At 45.5% G+C, this 26,818-nt stretch overlaps 1 protein-coding gene across 1 annotated transcript in view; it reads left to right on the forward strand.

Annotated features, from left to right (window-relative positions):
• Positions 1-26,818, forward strand: part of LOC115411676 (melanoma receptor tyrosine-protein kinase-like) — a 118,812-nt gene that overhangs the window by 51,070 nt on the left and 40,924 nt on the right. The window contains exon 4 of the mRNA XM_030123887.1: positions 1,298-1,447. Within this exon, the coding sequence (XP_029979747.1) occupies positions 1,298-1,447 (150 nt within the window). The remainder of the gene's footprint in view (positions 1-1,297; positions 1,448-26,818) is intronic.

Here is a 26,818-nt window from a genome sequence, read left to right on the forward strand (position 1 = left end):
AAGGAGTTTACAGCTGAATTTAACGCAGATAACGAACGAGGCAATGGACGAGATTTAAACACAATCTGACTAGAAACACAAAACTAACAAATCAGGAAATAATGGAGGAAAAAATAGATAAATAAAGTCCAGCTGAAGATCATCTGCACTTTAATGGGAGAAAATATGAGTCAGTTTTTAATTGGATTCATTTCATCAGGTTTAAAGAAAACACTAAACTAGAACCAAATGGACTGGAACCAAACGGAGCGAAGACTGAGTTTACAGCGTGTGACCTTTGACCTGGTTTTCATCAGGTGTGACCTTTGACCTGGTTTTCATCAGGTGTGACCTTTGACCTGGTTTTCATCAGGTTGACCTTTGACCTGGTTTTCATCAGGTGTGACCTTTGACCTGGTTTTCATCAGGTGTGACCTTTGGTTCATCTTTTGTTTTTTTCTTTTGTGTTATTTTGTTTAGTTTTCTTTTCTTTTGCTCATCTTTTGTTTTTTTGTATCTTTTGCATCATTTTTCTTCTTCTGGATCATTTTTGTCGTTTTGCGTCTTATCATCTTTTTGTTTGTTGAATAGTGTGTTTTTTTGTGTTTTGCGTATTTTTGTTTTGTTGCATTGTTTTTGTTGTTTTCCTCTAACACTATTTTCATCTTTTCCGTCGTTTCCTTATTGATGTTGTTCATGTTGTGTTGTTGTTGTTGTGTTGTCATTTCCTTGTTGTGTTGTTTTTGTTGTTATGGCGTTGGTGTTATCATCATTGTGTTTTGTCATTGTGCTGTGTTGTGTTGGTTTTTGTTGTTCTGTTGTTGTAATGTGTTGTGTGGTGTTGTTGTCATCATTGTGTTGTTGTTGTCACTGTGTTGTCATGTTGTTGTCATGTGTTGTTGTGGTGTGTGTTGTTGTCATTATTGTTGTTGTCATGTTGTTGTTGTATTATTGTTGTGGGTTGTTATGTGTTGTTGCTGTCCATGTTGCTGTTGTTGTTGTTGTGTTGTTTGGTGTTGTCTGTTGCTGTGTGACATTGTTGATCTTGTGGTCTATTGTTTGTTCGTGTAAATCAGTCGGATGAAGTCAAATAAATCGATGGAAGTTCCTCAGATTCCACCTGGAGTTGTTGGTGTTAAAAGGGTCACGTGTTTCCTGTCGGTAGAACGTAGGGAAACAGGTGATGACGGAACGTGGCTGATCCACATGGCGGCCTGGTATCGGTCACATGGTGGCGTCGTGTCTGTATTCAGTCGTATATCTAAAGGTCATCTGATGCTGGACCGCTGATCGTCTCCGTCCCTGTACGCGGTGGCAGCGGTTGGCAGCGGTAGGCAGCGGTTTGGCAGTGGTGGCGGCGGCGGCGGTGGTGGCTTTGGACGTGTTGTGCTGTGGATGCATTTGCTGCAGGTGCGGCGCTGTGCAGCAGTTGCACCCCTGGGGGATTTCCGTGTGGAATGTGAGGAATGTGAGTAATGAAGCTCAGAGGCCGTTAACAGGATTAAACAGGCCGCCTCGCAACACGTAAACCGGCGTCGGTGTCGGAGGCGGAGTCTGTCCAAACGCCGCTCAGGGGGTCAGCGGTCAGGCAGCTCAGCCTGTCAGCTGTTTTCACTCAGATGGACGGGAGGCGGGACTTCAGCCGGTGTCGGGTTACCGCAGGTGGGGGTTAGTGACCCCTGGCGTGGGTTAAACCTGTGACATCATCAGGTCATGTGACCTAGTGCGTTGTAGTTTAACCATGTGGATTTGACCTCTCAGACTCTAAATGAAAACACATTAAAAAATAAAATAAAATAAAAAAAGTCACATTAATAATAAATAAATGAAAACACATTATTTTCCTCATATCTGACGTCTGTTCCTTATTCTCAGTCAATGAGAAGAATCATCACAATTTTATTATATTTGTTTTTAGGTTTATTTTATATTTACATTAAAAACAAAAGAAATAAAATCACACAACAACAACAGAAACTACGACATTTTTAGTTTTTTATCTTTGTGCATTTTTTGCAGCTTTTTTGAGCATTTCTTATTTACTTTAAAGAGACAAAAAAGGAAAAAGGATATTGTACAAACAGAATCTCCTGATGCATTCCATTTTCATTTTGCTTCGTCTTTTCCGTTATTTTAAATTTTTTGCATCTTTTCACATATTTTTTCTCCTTTTTAAATATTTCTTATAATATTTCCATAAAGACAAAAGAAATCAAATAAAAGAGTAAAATCATACAGATTTTGTCAGAACTACAGGTTTTTTTCATTTTCATCTGTTTCTTTGCATCATTTTCTTTTTGTTAAATCTTAAAAATGAAAGAAATCAACATTTAATTAGATGAAAACTGAATTAAACGTGCTGGGTTCTTTCTCCCTGAGTTTGGTCTGCAGGCTGCATGAACGACAGGACAGTTTCAGGTTTGTTCTGCGCTTCAGCCGACAGAAGCTGAAGTTCATTCACAGGAAACACCTGCCAGTTTCAAAACTTCAGTTCAGGGACAAGAAGAGTCCTGCCACCGCCTGCAGGACGGACGGGTTGGACCTGAGACTGAGGACGGGTTTGATCTGAGACTGAGTACGGGTTTGACGGGTTTGATCTAAGACTGAGGACGGATTTGATCTGAGACTGAGGACGGGTTTGATCTGAGACTGAGGACGGTGTTTGATCTGAGACTGAGGACGGGTTGGACCTGAGACTGAGGACGGGTTTGATCTGAGACTGAGGACAGGGTTGATCTGAGACTGAGGACGGGTTTGATCTGAGACTGAGGACGGGTTGGACCTGAGACTGAGGACGGGTTTGATCTGAGACTGAGGACGGATTTGATCTGAGACTGAGGACGGGTTTGATCTAAGACTGGATGATGGATTTGATCTTGAGACTGAGGACGGGTTTGAGTCTGAGACTGAGGCCGGGTTGGACCTGAGACTGAGGACGGGTTTGATCTGAGACTGAGGACGGATTTGATCTGAGACTGAGGACGGGTTTGATCTAAGACTGAGGATGGATTTGATCTGAGACTGAGGACGGGTTTGATTCTGAGACTGAGGACGGGTTTGATCTGAGACTGAGGACGGGTTTGATCTGACTGAGGGACGGTGTTTGATCTGAGACTGAGGACGGGTTTGATCTGAGACTGAGGACGGGTTGGACCTGAGACTGAGGACGGGTTTGATCTGAGGACTGAGGACAGGTTGGACCTGAGACTGAAGACGGGTTTTGATCTGAGACTGAGTACGGGTTTGATCTGAGACTGAGGACAGGTTGGACCTGAGACTGAGGACGGGTTTGATCTGAGACTGAGGACGGGTTTGATCTGAGACTGAGGACGGGTTGGACCTGAGACTGAGGACCGGGTTTGATCTGAGACTGAGGACGGATTTGATATGAGACTGAGGACGGGTTTTGATCTAAGACTGAGGATGGATTTGATCTGAGACTGAGGACGGGTTTGATCTGAGACTGAGGACGGGTTTGATCTAAGACTGAGGACGGGTTGGACCAGAGACTGGGGACGGTTTGATCTGAGGACGGGTTTGATCTGAGACTGAGGACGGGTTTGATCTGAGACTGAGGACGGGTTGGACCTGAGACTGAGGACGGGTTTTGATCTAAGACTGAGGACGGGTTTGATCTGAGACTGAGGACGGGTTGGACCTGAGACTGAGGACGGGTTTGATCTAAGACTGAGGACGGGTTGGACCTGAGGACTGAGGACGGGTTTGATCTGAGACTGAGGACAGGGTTTGATCTGAGACTGAGGCGGGTTGGACCTGAGACTGAGGAAGGGTGTTGATTCTGAGACTGAGGACGGGTTTTGATCTGAGACTGGAGGACGGGTTGGACCTGAGACTGAGGACGGGGTTTGATCTGAGACTGAGGACGGGTTGGACCTGAGGACTGAGGACGGGTTTGATCTGAGACTGAGGACGGGTTTGATCTGAGACTGAGGACGGGTTTGATCTGAGACTGAGGACGGGTTGGACCTGAGACTGAGGACGGGTTTGATCTGAGACTGAGGACGGGTTTGATCTGAGACTGAGGACGGGTAGGACCTGAGACTGAGGACGGGTTTTGATCTGAGACTGAGGACGGGTTGGACCTGAGACTGAGGACGGGTTTGATCTGAGACTGAGGACAGGTTGGACCTGAGACTGAAGAAGGGTTTGATCTGAGACTGAGTACGTGGTTTGATCTGAGACTGAGGACAGGTTGGACCTGAGACTGAGGACGGGTTTGATCTGAGACTGAGGACGGGTTTGATCTGAGACTGAGGACGGGTTGGACCTGAGACTGAGGACGGGTTTGATCTGAGACTGAGGACGGATTTGATCTGAGACTGAGGACGGGTTTGATCTAAGACTGAGGACGGATTTGATCTGAGACTGAGGACGGGTTTGATCTAAGACTGAGGACGGGTTTGATCTGAGACTGAGGACGGATTTGATCTGAGACTGAGGACGGGTTTGATCTGAGACTGAGGACGGGTTTGATCTGAGACTGAGGACGGGTTGGACCTGAGACTGAGGACGGGTTTGATCTGAGACTGAGGACAGGTTTGATCTGAGACTGAGGACGGGTTTGATCTGAGACTGAGGACGGGTTGGACCTGAGACTGAGGACGGGTTTGATCTGAGACTGAGGACGGATTTGATCTGAGACTGAGGACGGGTTTGATCTAAGACTGAGGATGGATTTGATCTGAGACTGAGGACGGGTTTGATCTGAGACTGAGGACGGGTTGGACCTGAGACTGAGGACGGGTTTGATCTGAGACTGAGGACGGATTTGATCTGAGACTGAGGACGGGTTTGATCTAAGACTGAGGATGGATTTGATCTGAGACTGAGGACGGGTTTGATCTGAGACTGAGGACGGGTTTGATCTGAGACTGAGGACGGGTTTGATCTGAGACTGAGGACGGGTTTGATCTGAGACTGAGGACGGGTTTGATCTGAGACTGAGGACGGGTTGGACCTGAGACTGAGGACGGGTTTGATCTGAGACTGAGGACAGGTTGGACCTGAGACTGAAGACGGGTTTGATCTGAGACTGAGTACGGGTTTGATCTGAGACTGAGGACAGGTTGGACCTGAGACTGAGGACGGGTTTGATCTGAGACTGAGGACGGGTTTGATCTGAGACTGAGGACGGGTTGGACCTGAGACTGAGGACGGGTTTGATCTGAGACTGAGGACGGATTTGATCTGAGACTGAGGACGGGTTTGATCTAAGACTGAGGATGGATTTGATCTGAGACTGAGGACGGGTTTGATCTGAGACTGAGGACGGGTTTGATCTAAGACTGAGGACGGGTTGGACCAGAGACTGGGGACGGGTTTGATCTGAGGACGGGTTTGATCTGAGACTGAGGACGGGTTTGATCTGAGACTGAGGACGGGTTGGACCTGAGACTGAGGACGGGTTTGATCTAAGACTGAGGACGGGTTTGATCTGAGACTGAGGACGGGTTGGACCTGAGACTGAGGACGGGTTTGATCTAAGACTGAGGACGGGTTGGACCTGAGACTGAGGACGGGTTTGATCTGAGACTGAGGACGGGTTTGATCTGAGACTGAGGACGGGTTGGACCTGAGACTGAGGACGGGTTTGATCTGAGACTGAGGACGGGTTTGATCTGAGACTGAGGACGGGTTGGACCTGAGACTGAGGACGGGTTTGATCTGAGACTGAGGACGGGTTGGACCTGAGACTGAGGACGGGTTTGATCTGAGACTGAGGACGGGTTTGATCTGAGACTGAGGACGGGTTTGATCTGAGACTGAGGACGGGTTGGACCTGAGACTGAGGACGGGTTTGATTGAGACTGAGGACGGGTTTGATCTGAGACTGAGGACGGGTAGGACCTGAGACTGAGGACGGGTTGATCTGAGACTGAGGACGGGTTTGGACCTGAGACTGAGGAGGGTTTGATCTGAGACTGAGGACAGGTTGGACCTGAGACTGAAGACGGGTTTGATCTGAGACTGAGTACGGGTTTGATCTGAGACTGAGGACAGGTTGGACCTGAGACTGAGGACGGGTTTGATCTGAGACTGAGGACTGGGTTTGATCTGAGACTGAGGACGGGTTGGACCTGAGACTGAGGACGGGTTTGATCTGAGACTGAGGACGGATTTGATCTGAGACTGAGGACGGGTTTGATCTAAGACTGAGGACGGATTTGATCTGAGACTGAGGACGGGTTTGATCTGAGACTGAGGACGGGTTTGATCTAAGACTGAGGACGGGTTTGATCTGAGACTGAGGACGGGTTTGATTTGAGACTGAGGACGGGTTGGACCTGCGGACTGAGGACGGGTTTGATCTGAGACTGAGGACGGGGTTGGACCAGAGACTGAGGACGGGTTTGATCTGAGGACGGGTTTTGATCTGAGACTGAGGACGGGTTTTGATCTAAGACTGAGGACGGGTTTGATCTGAGACTGAGGACGGGTTGGACCTGAGCTGAGGACGGGTTTGATCTAAGACTGAGGACGGGTTGGACCTGAGACTGAGGACGGGTTGATCTGAGACTGAGGACAGGTTTGATCTGAGACTGAGACGGGGTTGGACCTGAGACTGAGGACGGGTTTGATCTGAGACTGAGGACGGGTTTGATCTGAGACTGAGGACGGGTTGGACCTGAGACTGAGGACGGGTTGATCTAAGACTGAGGACGGGTTGGACCTGAGACTGAGGACGGGTTTGATCTAAGACTGAGGACGGGTTTGATCTGAGACTGAGGACGGGTTGGACCTGAGACTGAGGACGGGTTTGATCTGAGACTGAGGACGGGTTTGATCTGAGACTGAGGACGGGTTTGATCTGAGACTGAGGAGGGGTAGGACCTGAGACTGAGGACGGGTTTGATCTGAGACTGAGGACGTGTTGGACCTGAGACTGAGGACGGGTTTGATCTGAGACTGAGGATGGGTTTGATCTGAGACTGAGGACGGGTTTGATCTGAGACTGAGGACGGGTTGGACCTGAGACTGAGGACGGGTTTGATCTGAGACTGAGGACGGGTTTGATCTGAGACTGAGGACGAGTTTGATCTGAGACTGAGGACGGGTTTGATCTGAGACTGAGGATGAGTTGGACCTGAGACTGAGGACGGGTTTGATCTGAGACTGAGGACGGGTTTGATCTGAGACTGAGGACGGGTTTGATCTGAGACTGAGGATGGGTTGGACCTGAGGACGGGTTTGATCTGAGACTGAGGACAGGTTGATCTGAGACTGAGGACGGGTTTGATCTGAGACTGAGGATGGGTTGGACCTGAGACTGAGGACGGGTTGGACCTGAGACTGAGGACGGGTTTGATCTGAGACTGAGGCCGGGTTTGATCTAAGACTGAGGACGGGTTGGACCTGAGACTGAGGACGGGTTTGATCTGAGACTGAGGACGGGTTTGATCTAAGACTGAGGACGGGTTTTGATCTGAGACTGAGGACGGGTTGGACCAGAGACTGAGGACAGGTTTGATCTGAGACTGAGGACGGGTTTGATCTGAGACTGAGGACGGGTTTGATCTGAGACTGAGGACGGGTTTGATCTGAGACTGAGGACGGGTTGGACCTGAGACTGAGGACGGGTTTGATCTGAGACTGAGACGGGTTTGATCTGAGACTGAGGACGGGTTTGATCTGAGACTGAGGACGGGTTGGACCTGAGACTGAGGACGGGTTTGATCTGAGACTGAGGACGGGTTGGACCAGAGACTGAGGACGGGTTTGATCTGAGACTGAGGACGGTGTTTGATCTGAGGACGGGTTTGATCTGAGACTGAGGACGGGTTTGATCTGAGACTGAGGACGGGTTGGACCTGAGACTGAGGACGGGTTTGATCTGAGACTGAGGACGGGTTTGATCTGAGACTGAGGACGGGTTTGATCTGAGGACGGGTTTGATCTGAGACTGAGGACGGGTTTGATCTGAGACTGAGGACAGGTTGGACCTGAGACTGAGGACGGGTTTGATCTAAGACTGAGGACGGGTTTGATCTGAGACTGAGGATGGGTTTGATCTGAGACTGAGGACGGGTTGGACCTGAAACTGAGGACGGGTTTGATCTAAGACTGAGGACGGGTTTGGACCTGAGACTGAGGACGGGTTTGATCTGAGACTGAGGACGGGTTTGATCTGAGACTGAGGATGGGTTTGATCTGAGACTGAGGGACGGGTTTGATCTGAGACTGAGGACGAGTTTGATCTGAGACTGAGGACGGGTTTGATCTAAGACTGAGGATGGGTTGGACCTGAGACTGAGGACGGGTTTGATCTGAGACTGAGGACGGGTTGGACCAGAGACTGAGGACGGGTTTGATCTGAGACTGAGGACGGGTTTGATCTGAGGACGGGTTTGATCTGAGACTGAGGACGGGTTTGATCTGAGACTGAGGACGGGTTGGACCTGAGACTGAGGACGGGTTTGATCTAAGACTGAGGACGGGTTTGATCTGAGACTGAGGACGGGTTTGATCTGAGACTGAGGACGGGTTGGACCTGAGACTGAGGACGGGTTTGATCTGAGACTGAGGACGGGTTTGATCTGAGGACGGGTTTGATCTGAGACTGAGGACGGGTTTGATCTGAGACTGAGGACAGGTTGGACCTGAGACTGAGGACGGGTTTGATCTGAGACTGAGGACGGGTTTGATCTGAGACTGAGGACGGGTTTGATCTGAGACTGAGGACGGGTTGGACCTGAAACTGAGGACGGGTTTGATCTAAGACTGAGGACGGGTTGGACCTGAGACTGAGGACGGGTTTGATCTGAGACTGAGGACGGGTTGATCTGAGACTGAGGATGGGTTTGATCTGAGACTGAGGATGGGTTTGATCTGAGACTGAGGACGGATTTGATCTAAGACTGAGGACGGGTTGGACCTGAGACTGAGGACGGGTTTGATCTGAGACTGAGGACGGGTTTGATCTGAGGACGGGTTTGATCTGAGACTGAGGACAGGTTGGACCTGAGACTGAGGACGGGTTTGATCTAAGACTGAGGACGGGTTTGATCTGAGACTGAGGACGGGTTGGACCTGAGACTGAGGACGGGTTTGATCTGAGACTGAGGACGGGTTTGATCTGAGACTGAGGACGGGTTTGATCTGAGACTGAGGATGGGTTTGATCTGAGACTGAGGACGGGTTTGATCTGAGACTGAGGACGAGTTTGATCTGAGACTGAGGACGGGTTTGATCTAAGACTGAGGATGGGTTGGACCTGAGACTGAGGACGGGTTTGATCTGAGACTGAGGACGGGTTGGACCAGAGACTGAGGACGGGTTTGATCTGAGACTGAGGACGGGTTTGATCTGAGGACGGGTTTGATCTGAGACTGAGGACGGGTTTGATCTGAGACTGAGGACGGGTTGGACCTGAGACTGAGGACGGGTTTGATCTAAGACTGAGGACGGTTTGATCTGAGACTGAGGACGGGTGTTTGATCTGAGACTGAGGACGGGTTGGACCTGAGACTGAGGACGGGTTTGATCTGAGACTGAGGACGGGTTTGATCTGAGGACGGGTTTGATCTGAGACTGAGGACGGGTTTTGATCTGAGACTGAGGACAGGTTGGACCTGAGACTGAGGACGGGTTTGATCTGAGACTGAGGACGGGTTTGATCTGAGACTGAGGACGGGTTGGACCTGAAACTGAGGACGGGTTTGATCTAAGACTGAGGACGGGTTGGACCTGAGACTGAGGACGGGTTTGATCTGAGACTGAGGACGGGTTGATCTGAGACTGAGGATGGGTTTGATCTGAGACTGAGGATGGGTTTGATCTGAGACTGAGGACGGATTTGATCTAAGACTGAGGACGGGTTGGACCTGAGACTGAGGACGGGTTTGATCTGAGACTGAGGACGGGTTTGATCTGAGGACGGGTTTGATCTGAGACTGAGGACAGGTTGGACCTGAGACTGAGGACGGGTTTGATCTAAGACTGAGGACGGGTTTGATCTGAGACTGAGGACGGGTTGGCCTTAGACTGAGGACGGGTTTGATCTGAGACTGAGGACGGGTTTGATCTGAGACTGAGGACGGGTTTGATCTGAGACTGAGGACGGGTTTGATCTGAGACTGAGGACGGGTTTGATCTGAGACTGAGGACGGGTTTGATCTGAGACTGAGGACGGGTTGGACCTGAAACTGAGGACGGGTTTGATCTAAGACTGAGGACGGGTTGGACCTGAGACTGAGGACGGGTTTGATCTGAGACTGAGGACGGGTTTGATCTGAGACTGAGGATGGGTTTGATCTGAGACTGAGGATGGGTTTGATCTGAGACTGAGGACGGATTTGATCTAAGACTGAGGACGGGTTGGACCTGAGACTGAGGACGGTTTGATCTGAGACTGAGGACGGGTTGTTGATCTGAGGACGGGTTTGATCTGAGACTGAGGACAGGTTGGACCTGAGACTGAGGACGGGTTTGATCTGAGACTGAGGACGGGTTTGATCTGAGACTGAGGACGGGTTGGACCTGAGACTGAGGACGGGTTTGATCTGAGACTGAGGACGGGTTTGATCTGAGACTGAGGACGGGTTTGATCTGAGACTGAGGATGGGTTTGATCTGAGACTGAGGACGGGTTTGATCTGAGACTGAGGACGAGTTTGATCTGAGACTGAGGACGGGTTTGATCTAAGACTGAGGATGGGTTGGACCTGAGACTGAGGACGGGTTTGATCTGAGACTGAGGACGGGTTGGACCAGAGACTGAGGACGTGTTTGATCTGAGACTGAGGACGGGTTTGATCTGAGGACGGGTTTGATCTGAGACTGAGGACGGGTTTGATCTGAGACTGAGGACGGGTTGGACCTGAGACTGAGGACGGGTTTGATCTAAGACTGAGGACGGGTTTGATCTGAGACTGAGGACGGGTTTGATCTGAGACTGAGGACGGGTTTGGACCTGAGACTGAGGACGGGTTTGATCTGAGACTGAGGACGGGTTTGATCTGAGGACGGGTTTGATCTGAGACTGAGGACGGGTTTGATCTGAGACTGAGGACAGGTTGGACCTGAGACTGAGGACGGGTTTGATCTGAGACTGAGGACGGGTTTGATCTGAGACTGAGGACGGGTTGGACCTGAAACTGAGGACGGGTTTGATCTAAGACTGAGGACGGGTTGGACCTGAGACTGAGGACGGGTTTGATCTGAGACTGAGGACGGGTTTGATCTGAGACTGAGGATGGGTTTGATCTGAGACTGAGGACGGGTTTGATCTGAGACTGAGGACGGATTTGATCTAAGACTGAGGACGGTTGGACCTGAGACTGAGGACGGGTTTTGATCTGAGACTGAGGACGGGTTTGGTCTGAGACTGAGGACGGTTTGATCTAAGACTGAGGACGGGTTTGATCTAAGACTGAGGATGGATTTGATCTAAGACTGAGGACGGGTTTGATCTGAGACTGAGGACGGGTTGGCCTTAGACTGAGGACGGGTTGGACCTGAGACTGAGGACGGGTTTTGATCTGAGACTGAGGACGGGTTTGATCTGAGGACGGGTTTGATCTGAGACTGAGGACAGTTGGACCTGAGACTGGGACGGGTTTGATCTGAGACTGAGGACGGGTTTGATCTGAGACTTGACGTTCCACTGGGGACACAATGGACAACAGACACAGTTCAGCTGTTTTACACAGGCACCAACATCCACTAATATGAACTACTACTAATTATCTACTTACACATACTACTACTCCTAATACTCCTCCTCCTCCTCCTTCTCCTCTTCTTCCTTCTCCTCCTCCTCCTCCTTCTCTCTTCTTCCTTCTCCTCCTCCTCCTCTCCTCCTTCTCCTCCTCTTCCTCCTCCTTTCCTCTTCCTCCTCCTCCTCCTCTCCTCTTCCTCTTCCTCCTCTTCTTCCTCTCCTCCTCCTCCTCTTCCTCCTCCTCCTCTTCTTCCTCCTCTTCCTCCTCTTCCTCCTTTCTCCTCTTCCTCCCCTCCTCCTCCTCTTCCTCTTCCCCTTCTCCTCTTCCTCCTCTTCTCCTCCTCCTCTTCCTCCTTCTCCTCTTCCCCTCCTCCTCCTCCTCCTCTTCCCCTCCTCTTCCCCTCCTCCTCTTCTTCCTCCTCTCCTCCTCCTCCTCCCCTCCTCCTCCTCCTCCTCTTCCTCCTCCTCCTTCTCCTCTCCTCCTCCTCCTCTTCCTCCTCCTCTTCCTCCTCCTCCTCCTCCTCCTCTTCCTCCTCTCCTCCTCCTCTTCTTCCTCCTCCTCCTCCCTCTTCCTCCTCCTCTTCCTCCTCCTCCTTCTCCTCCTCCTCCTCCTCCACACGTCTTCTCACACATTCCATCCACTTAGATTCTTTTATTTTTATATTTTCCTTCAGTGCAGATACAGTCATGTTTTTAATGGACCTTCATGTGTGTTTTCTGCTCGTCCTGCTCATATTTGATCAGCTGTGTGTGTGTGTGTGTGTTTGTGTGTGTGTGTGTGTGTGGTGTGTGTGTGTGTGTGTGTGTGTGTGTGTGTGTGTGTGTGTGTGTGTGTGACCTCCATCTGTTCACCTTCATGTCAGATCTATTAAACTGTTCATGGAACTGAAGTGAGTCTGAAGGTCTGGGTTGGTGGACTGGATAGGCTGTGGTTTGTGGGCCCACATGAGGTCGGTGGACTGGATCAGGCCGTGGTCTGTGGGCCCACATGAGGGTCGGTGGACTGGATCAGGCCGTGGTCTGTGGGCCCACATGAGGGTCGGTGGACTGGATCAGGCCGTGGTCTGTGGGCCCACATGAGGGTCGGTGGACTGGATCAGGCTGTGGTCTGTGGGCCCACATGAGGGTCGGTGGACTGGATAGGCTGTGGTCTGTGGCCCACATGAGGGTCGGTGGACTGGATCAGGCCGTGGTCTGTGGGCCCACATGAGGGTCGGTGGACTGGATCAGGCCGTGGTCTGTGGGCCCACATGAGGGTCGGTGGACTGGATCAGGCCGTGGTCTGTGGGCCCACATGAGGGGTCGGTGGACTGGATCAGGCCGTGGTCTGTTGGGCCCACATGAGGGTCGGTGGACTGGATCAGGCCGTGGTCTGTGGGCCCACATGAGGGTCGGTGGACTGGATCAGGCCGTGGTCTGTGGGCCCACATGAGGCCTGTGTTTCTCATGTGTTGTGAAACATTCCTGCAGATACAAGGACACTGTGTCTAACAAAAAAAAAAACCACCCTGGACTCAGCCAATGAGAAAACAGACCCATTTAACCCTTTAACGCCCGTGTGTCCCAGATCTGTGTTGCAGGTGCATCCTGGGTAAATGACAGTGGGGATAACAGACATGTCCTTATATGGACATCCTGGGCGTGTTCTTTATTTGTCACATTTTCACATTTTACAAACTGCAGTTTTTCATCTTCAAAACTAAAAAATCAGGACTCAAACCTTCAACCCAGTGTTCTTTTTACAGCGGTCACAGATGAAACGGTCTGAAAACTCCAGATCCATAAAGCACTTAACCCCAGACTGAATCCAGGACAGTCCGGTCCACATGGAACCACCAGCCCCCACGGATGGGTTTATTGATCCGATTATTAAGTGAATATTTGGCCTCGGGTCAACGTTGAATCTGTTTGTTCCTAAAAGATAAAAGGATAAAAAACAAACAAACTAAACCACAGAACGGTTGGAATGGAAAACATCCTCCAGTTCAACAGTTCACATAAAAGCCTGTGTTAAAGGTCAGAGGTCACAGAGGTCACCTGCATTCAGCAGCAACAGGTCCAAAATGATTATCAGGTCCAGTCCTTTTAGAAGGAGACAGGGAACCAGAACCAGAACCAGAACCAGGACCAAGACCAGAACCAGAACCAAGACCAGAGCCAGAGCTAGTACCAGAACCAGGACTAGTACCAGAACCAGGACTAGAGCCAGACTAGAACCAGAACTAGAACAAGAACCAGAACCAGGACCAGAACCAGGACCAGAACCTGACCTTTCTGTCGACTGTTTGATCTTTTTCCGTTGTTTCTTCGTTTTGTTCGTGTGTGATTTTTTTTTTTCTGATTGATTCAATGAGTCGTATTTTACACTTTTCTTTTTTGCACCATGTTTAGTTGTTTTTGTTTTTTTTTCTGTTTTGACTCATTTGTCTTTTCTGGTTTTTTTTTTCTACATTTTGGGTCTTTCTCGATTGTTTTTGGTTCTTTTTGAAATTTTGGGTGGTGTTTTTCCGGTTTCTTTTTTATTGTTCTTCTCTTGTTGCACTTTTTACATTGTTTTCCAGTTTTTTGTGTGTTTTAATTTTTGTTGCATTGTTTTTTATTGTTTTCTTTAGTTATTATTTTATTTTTGAGTATGTATTGCATCTTTTGTGTAACTTTCATTTTGTTGAATTGTTTTCCTCTTTGACCTCGTACACTTTTTTCGTCTTTTCCGTCGTTGTCGCGTCGTTGTGTGAATCGTCTGATGTGTCGTCTTATTATTTCATCCACTTAAATCTTTTCAAACTAATGGATCATTTCACTTCAGATACTTTCAGACTCCAAACACACAGAGGAAAAGAAAAAAAAAGTCCAGATCCTCAAGTTCTGGGTGTTTTTCAGTCTTTATTCCCGTTCTTCTTCTTGTTCTCGTCCTCTGGTCTTTGATCTTTGATGAAGATGGATTTCCTGTTGTTTCATTTTCGCAGTCGCATAAATTAAGACGACGGGAGGTTAAAAGTTAGAGAAGACGAAGTGTGGTGGTTTCAGCTGCGACTCCCATCGGGAACTCATTCGTCTCTTTGTGTTTTTAGTGGAAGACTTCAGCGTCCGTGTTTTGTCTGGAAATCCAATAAAAGCGTTGACGTTGGACGACTTCTGGCTCATGTGCAGTTGGTTTGACCTATTTTCAGATGGAGAACCAGAGGAAAAGTGTCCACAACCTTATTGATCACACAGCAGTCACTGTGTAATTAACAGATTTTTATCATAACATACGTTTATTCCAGCCTTTATGTCCATATTTTTGTCATGTTTGAATATAAATCAGGGTGTCAACTTGCGTCCCGCCAAAGGATCCGGCCTGTGGGATGTTTTTGCAAAGTACAAAAATTCCACAGTCTTGAATTGAATTAAGCAAAAAAAAAAAAAATTAGCTTGAATTAAGGAAAAAATCTTGAATGAAGCAAAAAAAAAAAATCTTCAATTAAGTAAAAAAAAGCTTGAATTAAGCAAAAAATCTCAAATTTAGCAAAAAATCTTGATTTATGCTGCATTCCAGGCTGTTTTTTGAGCCCACAAGTCACAACTTCAAACCACGACTCACAACTTTGTATCGTTCCAGGCAAGTCAGGCCAAACTGCCTGAGCGCAAGGAATTATGGGAGTTAAATGTAAACAAACCAGCATGGTGGAGCGTACGTTATGTTTGTTTATAGTCATTCTATCCTAAAGGTGTTTGTTCTTTACTTATTTGAGGAAACAGAGGAGGAAAAACGGTGCATAAGGCCAGAGAAGCTGTTCTACCTTCGATGTTCTTTGTATGTTTGGATTCAGATTTGGTTTGAACCCTTTCATGCACAGTGGTCACTCCAGTGGTCACTCCAGTGGACAGTTGTTCTCCAGCTGTTCTCTTGTATATTCATGGGTTTGGTTGTTGTAGTTCCAGATCAGCCAACACAGTGGACACTCATGCATCATCTACACTGACATTCAGACCATTCCTGTAACTCTGCTGTTCTGGATAAACCTGATCCGCACTAACAGGTTTGAGTGTACAGCAATTGCTCTTTTTTTTTTTAGACTAATTAACAACAAAAAAGGTTTGTTGTTGGGTTTTTTTTCTCTTTTTTTTTTTTGCATATTATCTCCATGAAGTGAGTAATGACTAGTATTAGAGTATGAGTATGCTAAAATGTGAGAAAACATCAGATTAGCAGCATAGTTTTCATACAGTAGATCAGTAAATACACGTTTCTTTGCTTCAAAATTAAACCCATGGTGTCCAGCTGAGTGGACATTTATGCAACTCCATGAAAAATGGGTTCATAAAAATATTTTCAATTGCATTGTTATTTGAATGTCTAAAGAGGAATAAAAAAACTCGGGGAAAAAAATGATGGATTGATTAAGGTTCTCATAATTCATGCATGAAAGAGTTAATTTATTCTTGTCCTCATTGGACTGAAAACTAGCGAACACTAGAGCAGCTGCTGATTATACAGAACATTTACAGAGAAATAATGTCAGAGCAATACCTTGTTTTAATAAACCGTCTGCATAAACACCACATCCACGGGGAACGCCACTGCTACGTGACGTCAGAACTCAGAACTGGGAGAACATGGATCTAGTCCAGGGGTCTCAAACATGCGTCCCAGGTTCCAAATGCGTCCCCCCAAAGGTTCCAGTCCCACCCCTGGGATGAATTTCCAAAGTGTCTAAACTCCACAGTCCAGGCTGTGGAACTCATGTTAGTGTGGGTTCCACATCCAGACCAATCTGATCTACAGTCCAATAAGAACAGCAGAAGAACCCACACAGAAGAACCACTGCAGATTTACTACTGGGTTTGATGGGAAAAAAAAAATTACATTATGTCTGTAAATAATGACAACTGCACATGTTTGTCTTTGTTTTAGTGCAAAAATCACATTAAACTATGAAACCCTTTCCATTTCCAAACTCTCCTGTACCAATAAAATGTGACTAACCTGAACAAATGTGTCCAACCTGAAATGTCTGTATTAAATTCAGTCCAGTTTGAACTCTTTTCTTCCTGTTCCTCAGTGTTTAGTGTCTTGGAGATCTGATCCAGAATGCACATGGACTAATGAGAAGTGGAGAAAAGACTGAGAAAATTACACTGATTTTACTGAAGAATGTCCGTTTTTCAGGTTATTCACATCTTTTTTGTTTGGATAGTTTGTAAAAGTAAGTATTTTCATAATTTAATGTTTGTTTTTTTCATTAAAACACAGACACAAATTGTTAGTTGTCATTATTTCTGGGTTCTTCTGTTCTTATTTTACTGGTTGGGTCCACTGCAGATCAGATCTGACTGAATGTGGAACCTGAAAGAACAGGAGTTTGACAGACGTGGGCTAGTACGAGCTCACTGGTGGAAGTCCCAGGTTTGACTGAACATTCCAGTGCATTTTCACCAGTAGAAGGATGGAAAAACACCAGTTACAGGTGGACTGGAACGCAGCATAAGTTCAGGTTTTGAATCATTTTCATTTTAAAAAAATCTTTTTGGGTCTGATTTTTTTTTTGTCAATTATTTTGTATTTTGCACCTTTCACGTCTTTTGATTTTGTTGAACTGTTTTGTCTTTTCCTCAGACACTGTTTTCAGTGTTCGTTGCTTTCTTTCCTGGAAACCCGTCATGTGACCTAACGTTACCTGGACCTGGTCAAACGGTCAGCTCTCATGTTTTCGTGGCTGAGGTGTAAATGGGTCTGGGCGTCCCACCGTGGAAACATGAGCTTTCATTGTCTGTGTAAACACAGAGTGTCAGTGTGCGGACGTCCAGACGACAAGCGTTGTGTTGTCAGTGTGTGAACAGGCAGCGTGTTGTCCAGTCCAGTCCAGTCCCCTAAAGTCATTAGCCCATTCACCCACATTCCACCGTCCTGACAAACACCAGGAGGAGGCGGAGTCAGGAGGAGGCGGAGTCAGGGACGGCCTCAGGTTCAGGTGTGTTGATCTGTTCGTCTTCTTTCTGGAAGTTGTGAAAGCTCCGTATCTGCGCGCTCTGATTGGCCGACGCCGCTGCTGCGTTTATGTAAAAGAGTTGGAGTGAGTCCAGGGTGAGGTTTCAGTAAATGAACAGATTTCACCTCCAACAGTCGGAGGATTCAAGTTTGACGAGGGCAGCGGAAATGTTCTTTTCACGGTGACGAGTCAAACCAAACATCTGTGTTTGTAAAACCTTGACTTCGGTTCACAACTGATAAGACGCTTCAGTCCCAAACATGTTCCACGGTCTGCCTCCGTTAGTTTTCATTTCCAACTTCCACTCAACCTTTTAAATACATGTATACGTGTGAAAAAAACACAGTGTCCTGTCGAGGAAGTTAAATTAAAAGTAAGCGTAATAAACTGAGGTTAACCTTGGTTTACTGGATAAATGAAATATAGAAAGCTAGCAGATCCAGTTTTTTCATCAAATCTGTTTTTTATCACAACTATTCATTGAGCAGACAACAGCTACTGTTTAAGGAATATATATAGGATTAGAACTATGACTAATTTATGTATTATTTGAACTTTTACTCTAAACTCATTCAATTTCCCTAAGGTCTACAGTTATTAATAATAATAATAATAATAATAATAATAATAATAAGTTACACTCTAAAAAATGATTCATGGAGTTAGTAAGTTAAGCTTAAAATCAAGAGCTTTCTCTGCTCAAAAAATTAAGTTTGTTACATGTACACATTTAAATCAGCTGATAAGTTATTTTATTAAGTTGGTCTAAATGAAAACAAGGAAAACAGTCTGAACTTAAGAACATGTTGATTTTGAACAGACATTTCTGCCTTAACTTCACATATTAGTTTATTACGTTCAGTACAGCTTAAAGCTGCGTAAATGCCTAAAGCACTTTGTCTTACATGTATATATATGAAAAATGCTATAGAGGGTCTGCATGTGACGTCAGCACTAGACGAAGTCACCGTGGCTCCGCCCACTGAGTGTCAGAAAGAGGAGATGAGTGACAGCGTTGGCTTCAGTCCTGTCTAAACTGAAGAACAATACTGAATCCAAAATCGGACCAGTGGCCCTGTATCTTAGCGGCCAAATTCAAAGCTTAGGTAAATGTATCCTGATCCATTTCTTCTCCCCCAGTTCTGTGTATTCCTTCTATTACAGAAATAGTCCATGTTTGGCTCATCTCCCCATCAGGGCTGGACTGGAAAAATTTACACTGGAGATCATTTAGATTTACTGAGTTATTGCATCCATCCACTTCCTATCGCTTATAATGGGGACATTTTTCAAAGTGGCACCAAATCCAGAATCAGATCCAGATCCAAATAATTTCACTAACTTTTGTTGACATCATCATAAAGAAGCTGTATACCAAGTCTGAAGTCAATCACAACTGGAGTTTGGGAGAAAAAGACGATTGACAGTTTTGTAACGGACGACAGATGACAATAGTTTACGGCCTGTCGGCCGGTAAACTACCAGAGCTGCTGTTGGTTGATTGTATTTTCAGGTTCTTAAAGCAGTGGGAGCTATCGTTTTACAGACACCCAAAGACAAAGAAAACAGAAGGAGATGGATCCACAAATCCAAGAAACCAAACCTAGATCTGTGGATCCTGTTTGTGTCAGCTACATTCACTGATGCTGTATTTTTGGGTCCAATCAGACCTGAAATGACCTATTGTTTTGGCTAACGTCCTTCTTAGTGCAGCTCTTGGTTTCATGATCAGATCTTTCCTGGTTTTTGTCTCATTTTGTGATTGTGAACCTTGTGCTCCTACATGATTAGTAAACTAACTGAAACTGAGGCCAACCTAGTTTTACAAATACGGAGGAACTGGAGAATAAAGCTACGACGGAGTATTAGGACCACAGAAGAAAAGAAAAACACTGGGCACTACCAGAAGAAAGTCAGAAAATATGGAGATAAAACCTGGAATTTTATGAGAATAAAGTCAAATACAAAAAACACAATGTTCTGAGAATAAAGTCGTAGTTATAAAAAAAACTCAAAAATGTCATTCGTTTATGAGATTAAAGTCGTCATATTCCGACACTAAAGCCATAATATTACAAGAATAATGTGTAATTTAAAACCAGATGAGAAAAATATCCTAATTTCCCAGAATGCAGTGGTGCCCTGCTGGTCCACAGCAGTAGTATCTGTGTTGGATAAAGGACTGGATCTGAACTAGACTCAGTAAATCTGCTCAGTCCAAGTAGATCATGCATAGATTCACTGGGGTCAGTCCACGGTCTACTGGAAATGACCTTTGGATCAGCTGGTTCTGGGCCCTAGTTTTAGACCCTTTGGATCAGCTGGTTCTGGGCCTAGTTTTAGACCCTTTGGATCAGCTGGTTCTGGGCCCTAGTTTTGGAGCCTTTGGATCAGCTGGTTCTGGGCCCTAGTTTTGGACCCTTTGGATCAGCTGGTTCTGGGCCCTAGTTTTAGACCCTTTGGATCAGCTGGTTCTGGGCCCTAGTTTTGGAGCCTTTGGATCAGCTGGTTCTGGGCCCTAGTTTTGGAGCCTTGGATCAGCTGGTTCTGGGCCCTAGTTTTAGACCCTTTGGATCAGCTGGTTCTGGGCCCTAGTTTTAGACCCTTTGGATCAGCTGGTTCTGGGCCCTAGTTTTGGAGCCTTTGGATCAGCTGGTTCTGGGCCCTAGTTTTAGACCCTTTGGATCAGCTGGTTCTGGGCCCTAGTTTTAGACCTTTGGATCAGCTGGTTCTGGGCCCTAGTTTTGGACCTTTGGATCAGCTGGTTCTGGGCCCTCGTTTTAGACCCTTTGGATCAGCTGGTTCTGGGCCCTAGTTTTAGACCCTTTGGATCAGCTGGTTCTGGGCCCTAGTTTTGGAGCCTTTGGATCAGCTGGTTCTGGGCCCTAGTTTTAGACCTTTGGATCAGCTGGTTCTGGGCCCTAGTTTTAGACCCTTTGGATCAGCTGGTTCTGGGCCCTAGTTTTGGACCCTTTGGATCAGCTGGTTCTGGGCCCTAGTTTTAGACCCTTTGGATCAGCTGGTTCTGGGCCCTAGTTTTAGACCCTTTGGATCAGCTGGTTCTGGGCCCTAGTTTTGGACCCTCTGGATCAGCTGGTTCTGGGCCCTAGTTTTAGCCCCTTTGGATCAGCTGGTTCTGGGCCCTAGTTTTGGACCCTTTGGATCAGCTGGTTCTGGGCCCTAGTTTTAGACCCTTTGGATCAGCTGGTTCTGGGCCCTAGTTTTAGACCCTTTGGATCAGCTGGTTCTGGTCCTAGTTTTAGACCCTTTGGATCAGCTGGTTCTGGGCCCTAGTTTTAGACCCTTTGGATCAGCTGGTTCTGGTCCTAGTTTTAGACCCTTTGGATCAGCTGGTTCTGGGCCCTAGTTTTGGAGCCTTTGGATCAGCTGGTTCTGGTCCAGTTTTAGACCCTTTGGATCAGCTGGTTCTGGTCCTAGTTTTGGAGCCTTTGGATCAGCTGGTTCTGGGCCCTAGTTTTGGAGCCTTTGGATCAGCTGGTTCTGGGTCCTAGTTTTAGACCTTTGGATCAGCTGGTTCTGGGCCCTAGTTTTAGACCCTTTGGATCAGCTGGTTCTGGGCCCTATTTTAGACCCTTTGGATCAGCTGGTTCTGGGTCCTAGTTTTAGGACCCTTTGGATCAGCTGGTTCTGGGCCCTATTTTAGACCCTTTGGATCAGCTGGTTCTGGTCCTAGTTTTGACCCTTTGGATCAGCTGGTTCTGGGCCCTATTTTTAGACCCTTTGGATCAGCTGGTTCTGGTCCCAGTTCTGGACCACTTGTTCTTTGGTAGCTGGTACAGATCCATGTCCAGTCCAACTGTCCTTCATTTCATTTCAGATTTCCCATGCTCCTTTGCTCTGGCTGTGTTACTGCTATACTCCGTCATGTTGAGCAGGTTGGTTTAAGACACTCAGTCTGACTGAGAGGGGCGTGGCCTAGGCTAAGAGGGGCGTGGCCTGGGGGCAGTGACGGATGTGCAGACCCTGTATACAAGTAAAGTTTGAATAATTGATTGAACATTAGCTAGCAAGCAAAACATAAGTTAACATGGAAGACACTAGAACTGAAGACAACTTTGTTCTTCAGATTAAATGTGTTTGGTGACATGGTCCAGTTTCTCCAGTGATCCAAACACACTGAACGTTATCCAGCCAGCTAATAGAAGCTAAAATTACTCAGTAAACTAGGAAGAGCTAACACAGTTCAGTGAGCTAACAACAGCTAATCTGATCCGGTTAGCTAAAAGTGGCTAACATTAACAAGGTAACTTCAACTAACATCAAAGATATTGAAAGTAAAGACAACTTTCTTTTTTTAATTTATAAAGTTTAGCCAACATGGTCCAATGAGATAACAGCAACTAATATTAGCTAGCTAATTTTTAATTTCATTGTAACATGAGTACAATGACAATAAAGTATATTCTGATTCTGATTAATGAGCCAACAGTGGCTAATATGATCCAGTTAGTAATGAGTAGCTCACATAAGCTAGCACACGAACAGCATGTCCCATAATTCAGTGAGCTAATAACAGCTAACATTAGTTTTTGAGTTCAGTGTTTTTCCAGTTCTATTAGAATAAGACAAAATTGCAAAAAAAGTTGACATTCTTTGGAAATCTTACCAGATTTATAGCATTTTGATTAAAACATTTATAGTAAGTAATTAATGCAGAAAATAGGTGATCTTTTCCATTGTTAGCATCATGAATTACACACTTTACAAAACAAAAACATGTAATTATTTAATATGAAATCATATGAATTTTCTATTTCACAAACAGCAAACAAAAATAAAAATAACTTCATCATCTATTTTAACTTATTTTATTTAGAAAGGCAGTGACAGGAAGTAGTGCTGGTTCTGTGTATTTGACCAGAACATTTGTCAAATAAAAAAAATGTAAAAAATCAGAATCACATAATCATTTAGATTATTCTGATTCCAATACTTATTTATGGGGTAGTTGTGTACGTTTGGATCCAGTGAGACTTAAAACGACTGAAGGGTCATGAGTAGAATAAAGCACTGATCTGCTGAATGAACAAATGGAACTGAATGCGTTTGGTCTCCATCAGACTCACATCTGGTGGATCCATGTGCTCATGTGAATACACTTCAGATGTGATTAAATACTTTGGTTCATGTAAATACATGTTTAGTCCGATCCCTTTAGCTGCCGTTCATGTAAACAGACGAGCTGGAGGATGAGTTCAGTTCATTGAATACGTGTCTCTGTGTAAACAGAGCCAATGAACGCAAAGAATCTACGGCGAGGATTTCACAGCCCGACTTACGCAACAGGTGTTTGTTCAAGAACAGGTTGGACGCGTCATTTGAAGTATGAGCATGTTTCCAGTGGATTACATCTACTCTGCAGACGCTTCACAAAGACGACAGACGTTTAAAAAAAGACGACAGATGGTGAAATGTCACTCATCAATCTGTAAACTCTCCAAAAAAACCCCTAAGAAACTGAAACCAAACCCAAACCACAGGTGTAGTAACGGTTTCAGACATGAATCTGTCCAAAGAGATGAAAAAAAAAGGGCCTTTATGATAAAATTGTAAAGGCACAAAGCAGGTGGATAAGTCAACTAACTACAACTCCCAGGGTGCATTTCACCTACTGCAGATACAAATCACCACAGATAAAACTGAATGGTCAGTCTGAGATTAAACATCTGCCTGAGTTTGGGAGGAGTCTGTAACCATGGCGACGGCTTTGGTTCTGAGCTGCAACAATGTAAAAGTTCAGAACCACACTGTAAAAAAAAAACAACAACTTGTAAACAAATGGTAATATTCTGGCAGCAGGGGCGCCGAAAAAATACTGTAAAATAACAGAAAATAACCATCTCATAAAATACAGTAATTTTCCATAATTCACATACAGTTTTTGCCCTAACTTTACATGAGATTTTGCTTTTTTTTTTTTTTTTTTTTTTTTACATTTTAATGTTTAATAAAGATATTTACATGTATTAAAACAATCCAATTCCCTATAAATATATAATAATTTTCAGTGAGACTCAGTTGTCCAATCCACTGATAAAACTGTATTTGGACAGTTTATCAGTGCTTATACATTTATACATTCACAAAAATACATTTATTCAATATTGTGTTGTGAAACCTCCTGTAATTACACAAGATATTTGTCAATGAACAAACAAGTCTGGTTCAACTGACAGAACTAATACTTCTGTTACCGTTAATTGTCTGTAATTTTATCTGGTTTTATTTATTTATTTATTTTTACAGTATTAAACTTTAAATTAACAGTTTAATCTCATGAATAGAAAATAAATATTTGTGAAATTATGATACATTTGCAAATGTATTTGAACTGTATTTTTCTGTGAAAAAAGAAAAAATTTCTTTTAAAAAATGTAAATTTTCTGGTTCTTCACAGTTCCAGTTTTTTCCTGTTCTTTTCCATTTGACATGTAAAATCACAGTCTGTTTTTGTCATTTCATTGATATTTTCCTGTATCTGAAAAATACAGGAAAAATCTGTCAAATAAACAGTGAAAATTCTGTTCAGTTACAGATTTTTTTTTACAGTGCAGTGCTGATTGGTTTCTCTGCCCGACAACAGCAGCTGATTGGCCGGAAACAAACCCAACAGAATGATTTTCTAGGAGTGTTTCTGAAGTTTTCCGTTAACTGTTTTTTTAGTTTGATGTCATTCTGTGAAAGAGCAAATTGCACCAGGAACTACTATATTCTACGGCGGATTAATCCATGTGGTGCTAAATGAGCGCCGCCGCCCAACAGCTCAAACAATAAATGAATCAGAGACAGAACGGACGTGAAGAAGCCGACCTGTTGAATCCGCAGTCGTCTTCCTGTGCTGACTCAGCTGACGGTGTTTGGACGAACTCGCTCTGCCACTTTCTGGGTCGTCCTCTTTTTATCAGCCTGTCCTCGTTGCATCCACCCTGAAACCAGGAACCAAGAGGCCTTTTAGGAACCACAAGTGACCAGATTTAGACCAAACAGGAGTTTATTGAAACAGTAAAGAAGTTAAAGTTCATCAGATGTTCATGTAAATTAACCACCACAGCTGTCAATCAAAGATTCCATTCACCACAAAATGAAAATAACACAAAGAATGAAACAACGCAAAAATAACACAAAGAATGAAATTACACAAAAATAACACAAAGAAGAGAACTACCACAATTAAAAAAACACAATTGAATGAAACAACACAGATAAAGCAATCACACAAAAAAAAACATAAACACAAATGCACGAAAAAAAAACACCAAAAATTATTTATAAATTATATAAAGATTACACAAATTACACAGCTCAGTGAAAACCCACAAAGAAGGCACCTATACAAAAATAACACAAATATGTAATTACATGAGGATACACAAAATACCTAACTGAACAAAAAAGAAATACACAAAGAATGCAACCAAATGAAAACAAAAAACACAATTAAATGGAAAAAAAAAACAGAAAACACAGCTGTGACACAAACAAATACAGAAAATTAACACAAAAATGCAACTGCACAAAATAGCACAACTACATTGCATTAGTACAGTATAACAAAAAAGAAAACCATTTGAGAATGACTTAAAAATGAAAAAAGAAAAAAAATTAAGCCGCAGGCGGCATTGAAAGGCCCTCACCACAGGCACGTCCAGTACAAGGATGTCCATCGTTCAGCAGGTGGCGCTCTAGCACCAAATTTCAATGTCTTCTGCTGCATGGGTGTAGGCCTGTGAGATGCACCGCTGAGTCAAAGTTGAGCCAAATCGGTGTTCGTTTGTCCAAACTGATGCAATTTTCATAAAGGTAAATCTGTAGGGGGCGCTATAGAGCAAAATGGCGATTTCTTTTGATGAATGGGTGTAGGCCTGGGAGATAGACGTCTGATTCAAATTTGAGCCAAATTGGTGCTCGTATGTCCGAGATGAAGTAAGTTTTGTAATGGTACACGTCAGAAAAAACTTTGCAAAGTTTGCGACCTCATAGCACAAAACGGTGACACCGATCCCAAAACTTTGGCTAAGTTTTAATGCCCCACTGTTCTAGATACTGTACACCAAGTTTGAGCTCATTTGCCAAATGCCCAAGGAGGAGATAGTTAAAATACGACGACAGCGAAAACGCTGACTCAGCATGGCCATAATAATATTTTTTGTCTCCTCATGTTGAATCTGTGCACCGACTTTCATGGCTTTATGACAGACTTTACATTGGATGTGCTTCCATTGGCGTAATGTAGTTCCACTTTTCAAGGGGGCGCTGTTGCAGCATTTCTTTACTGACATCTACGAAACCTATATGTAAATTCAATTTTGCACATTTCTGAATTTTGGGCAAAATTTCTTGAGTTTTCGTAAATGTTCAGGGGTCAAATTTGAGCTCAAAGCAGGAGAAGGAAACTAAGTAAATAAATAAAAATAAAATAATAATAATCTGAGCAAGACCAATATAGCCGTTTCCGTGGCAAGCACGTATTTGGCCTTATTTGAAAGCTCTTCAGGGCCCCCACGTGTCTGTGGGGTCAGAGGTCACGTGTCGTGCACTTACACACACGTGACTGACCCCGAGTGGGCGTGGCCCATTGACTCCCATTCATTCAGAGCAGGTGTAAATATGTGGGCGTGTCCACGTCATGGACATGTTCGGAAAGGTCTGACTGATGTGAATGTGAATATGAGTGAGAGTGGAGACACACCCAACAGGCCACCACAGACCAACAGGCCCACAACCCACACAGACCCAACAGGCCCACTACAGACCCACTACAGACCCAACAGGCCCACCACAGACCCAACAGGCCCACTACAGACCCACTACAGACCCAACAGGCCTACCGCAGACCCAACAGGCCTACCGCAGACCCAACAGGCCCACCGCAGACCCAACAGGCCCACTACAGACCCACTACAGACCCAACAGGCCCACTGCAGACCCAACAGGCCCAGTGCAGACCCAACAGGCCCACCGCAGACCCAACAGGCCCACCGCAGACCCCAACAGGCCCACTGCAGACCCAACAGGCCCACTGCAGACCCAACAGGCCCACCGCAGACCCAACAGGCCGACTGCAGACCCACCGCAGACCCAACAGGCCCACCGCAGACCCAACAGGCCCACCGCAGACCCAACAGGCCCACTGCAGACCCAACAGGCCCACTGCAGACCCAACAGGCCCA

Source organism: Sphaeramia orbicularis, chromosome 20, assembly GCF_902148855.1.
Source record: "Sphaeramia orbicularis chromosome 20, fSphaOr1.1, whole genome shotgun sequence".
Lineage (NCBI taxonomy): Eukaryota > Metazoa > Chordata > Actinopteri > Kurtiformes > Apogonidae > Sphaeramia > Sphaeramia orbicularis.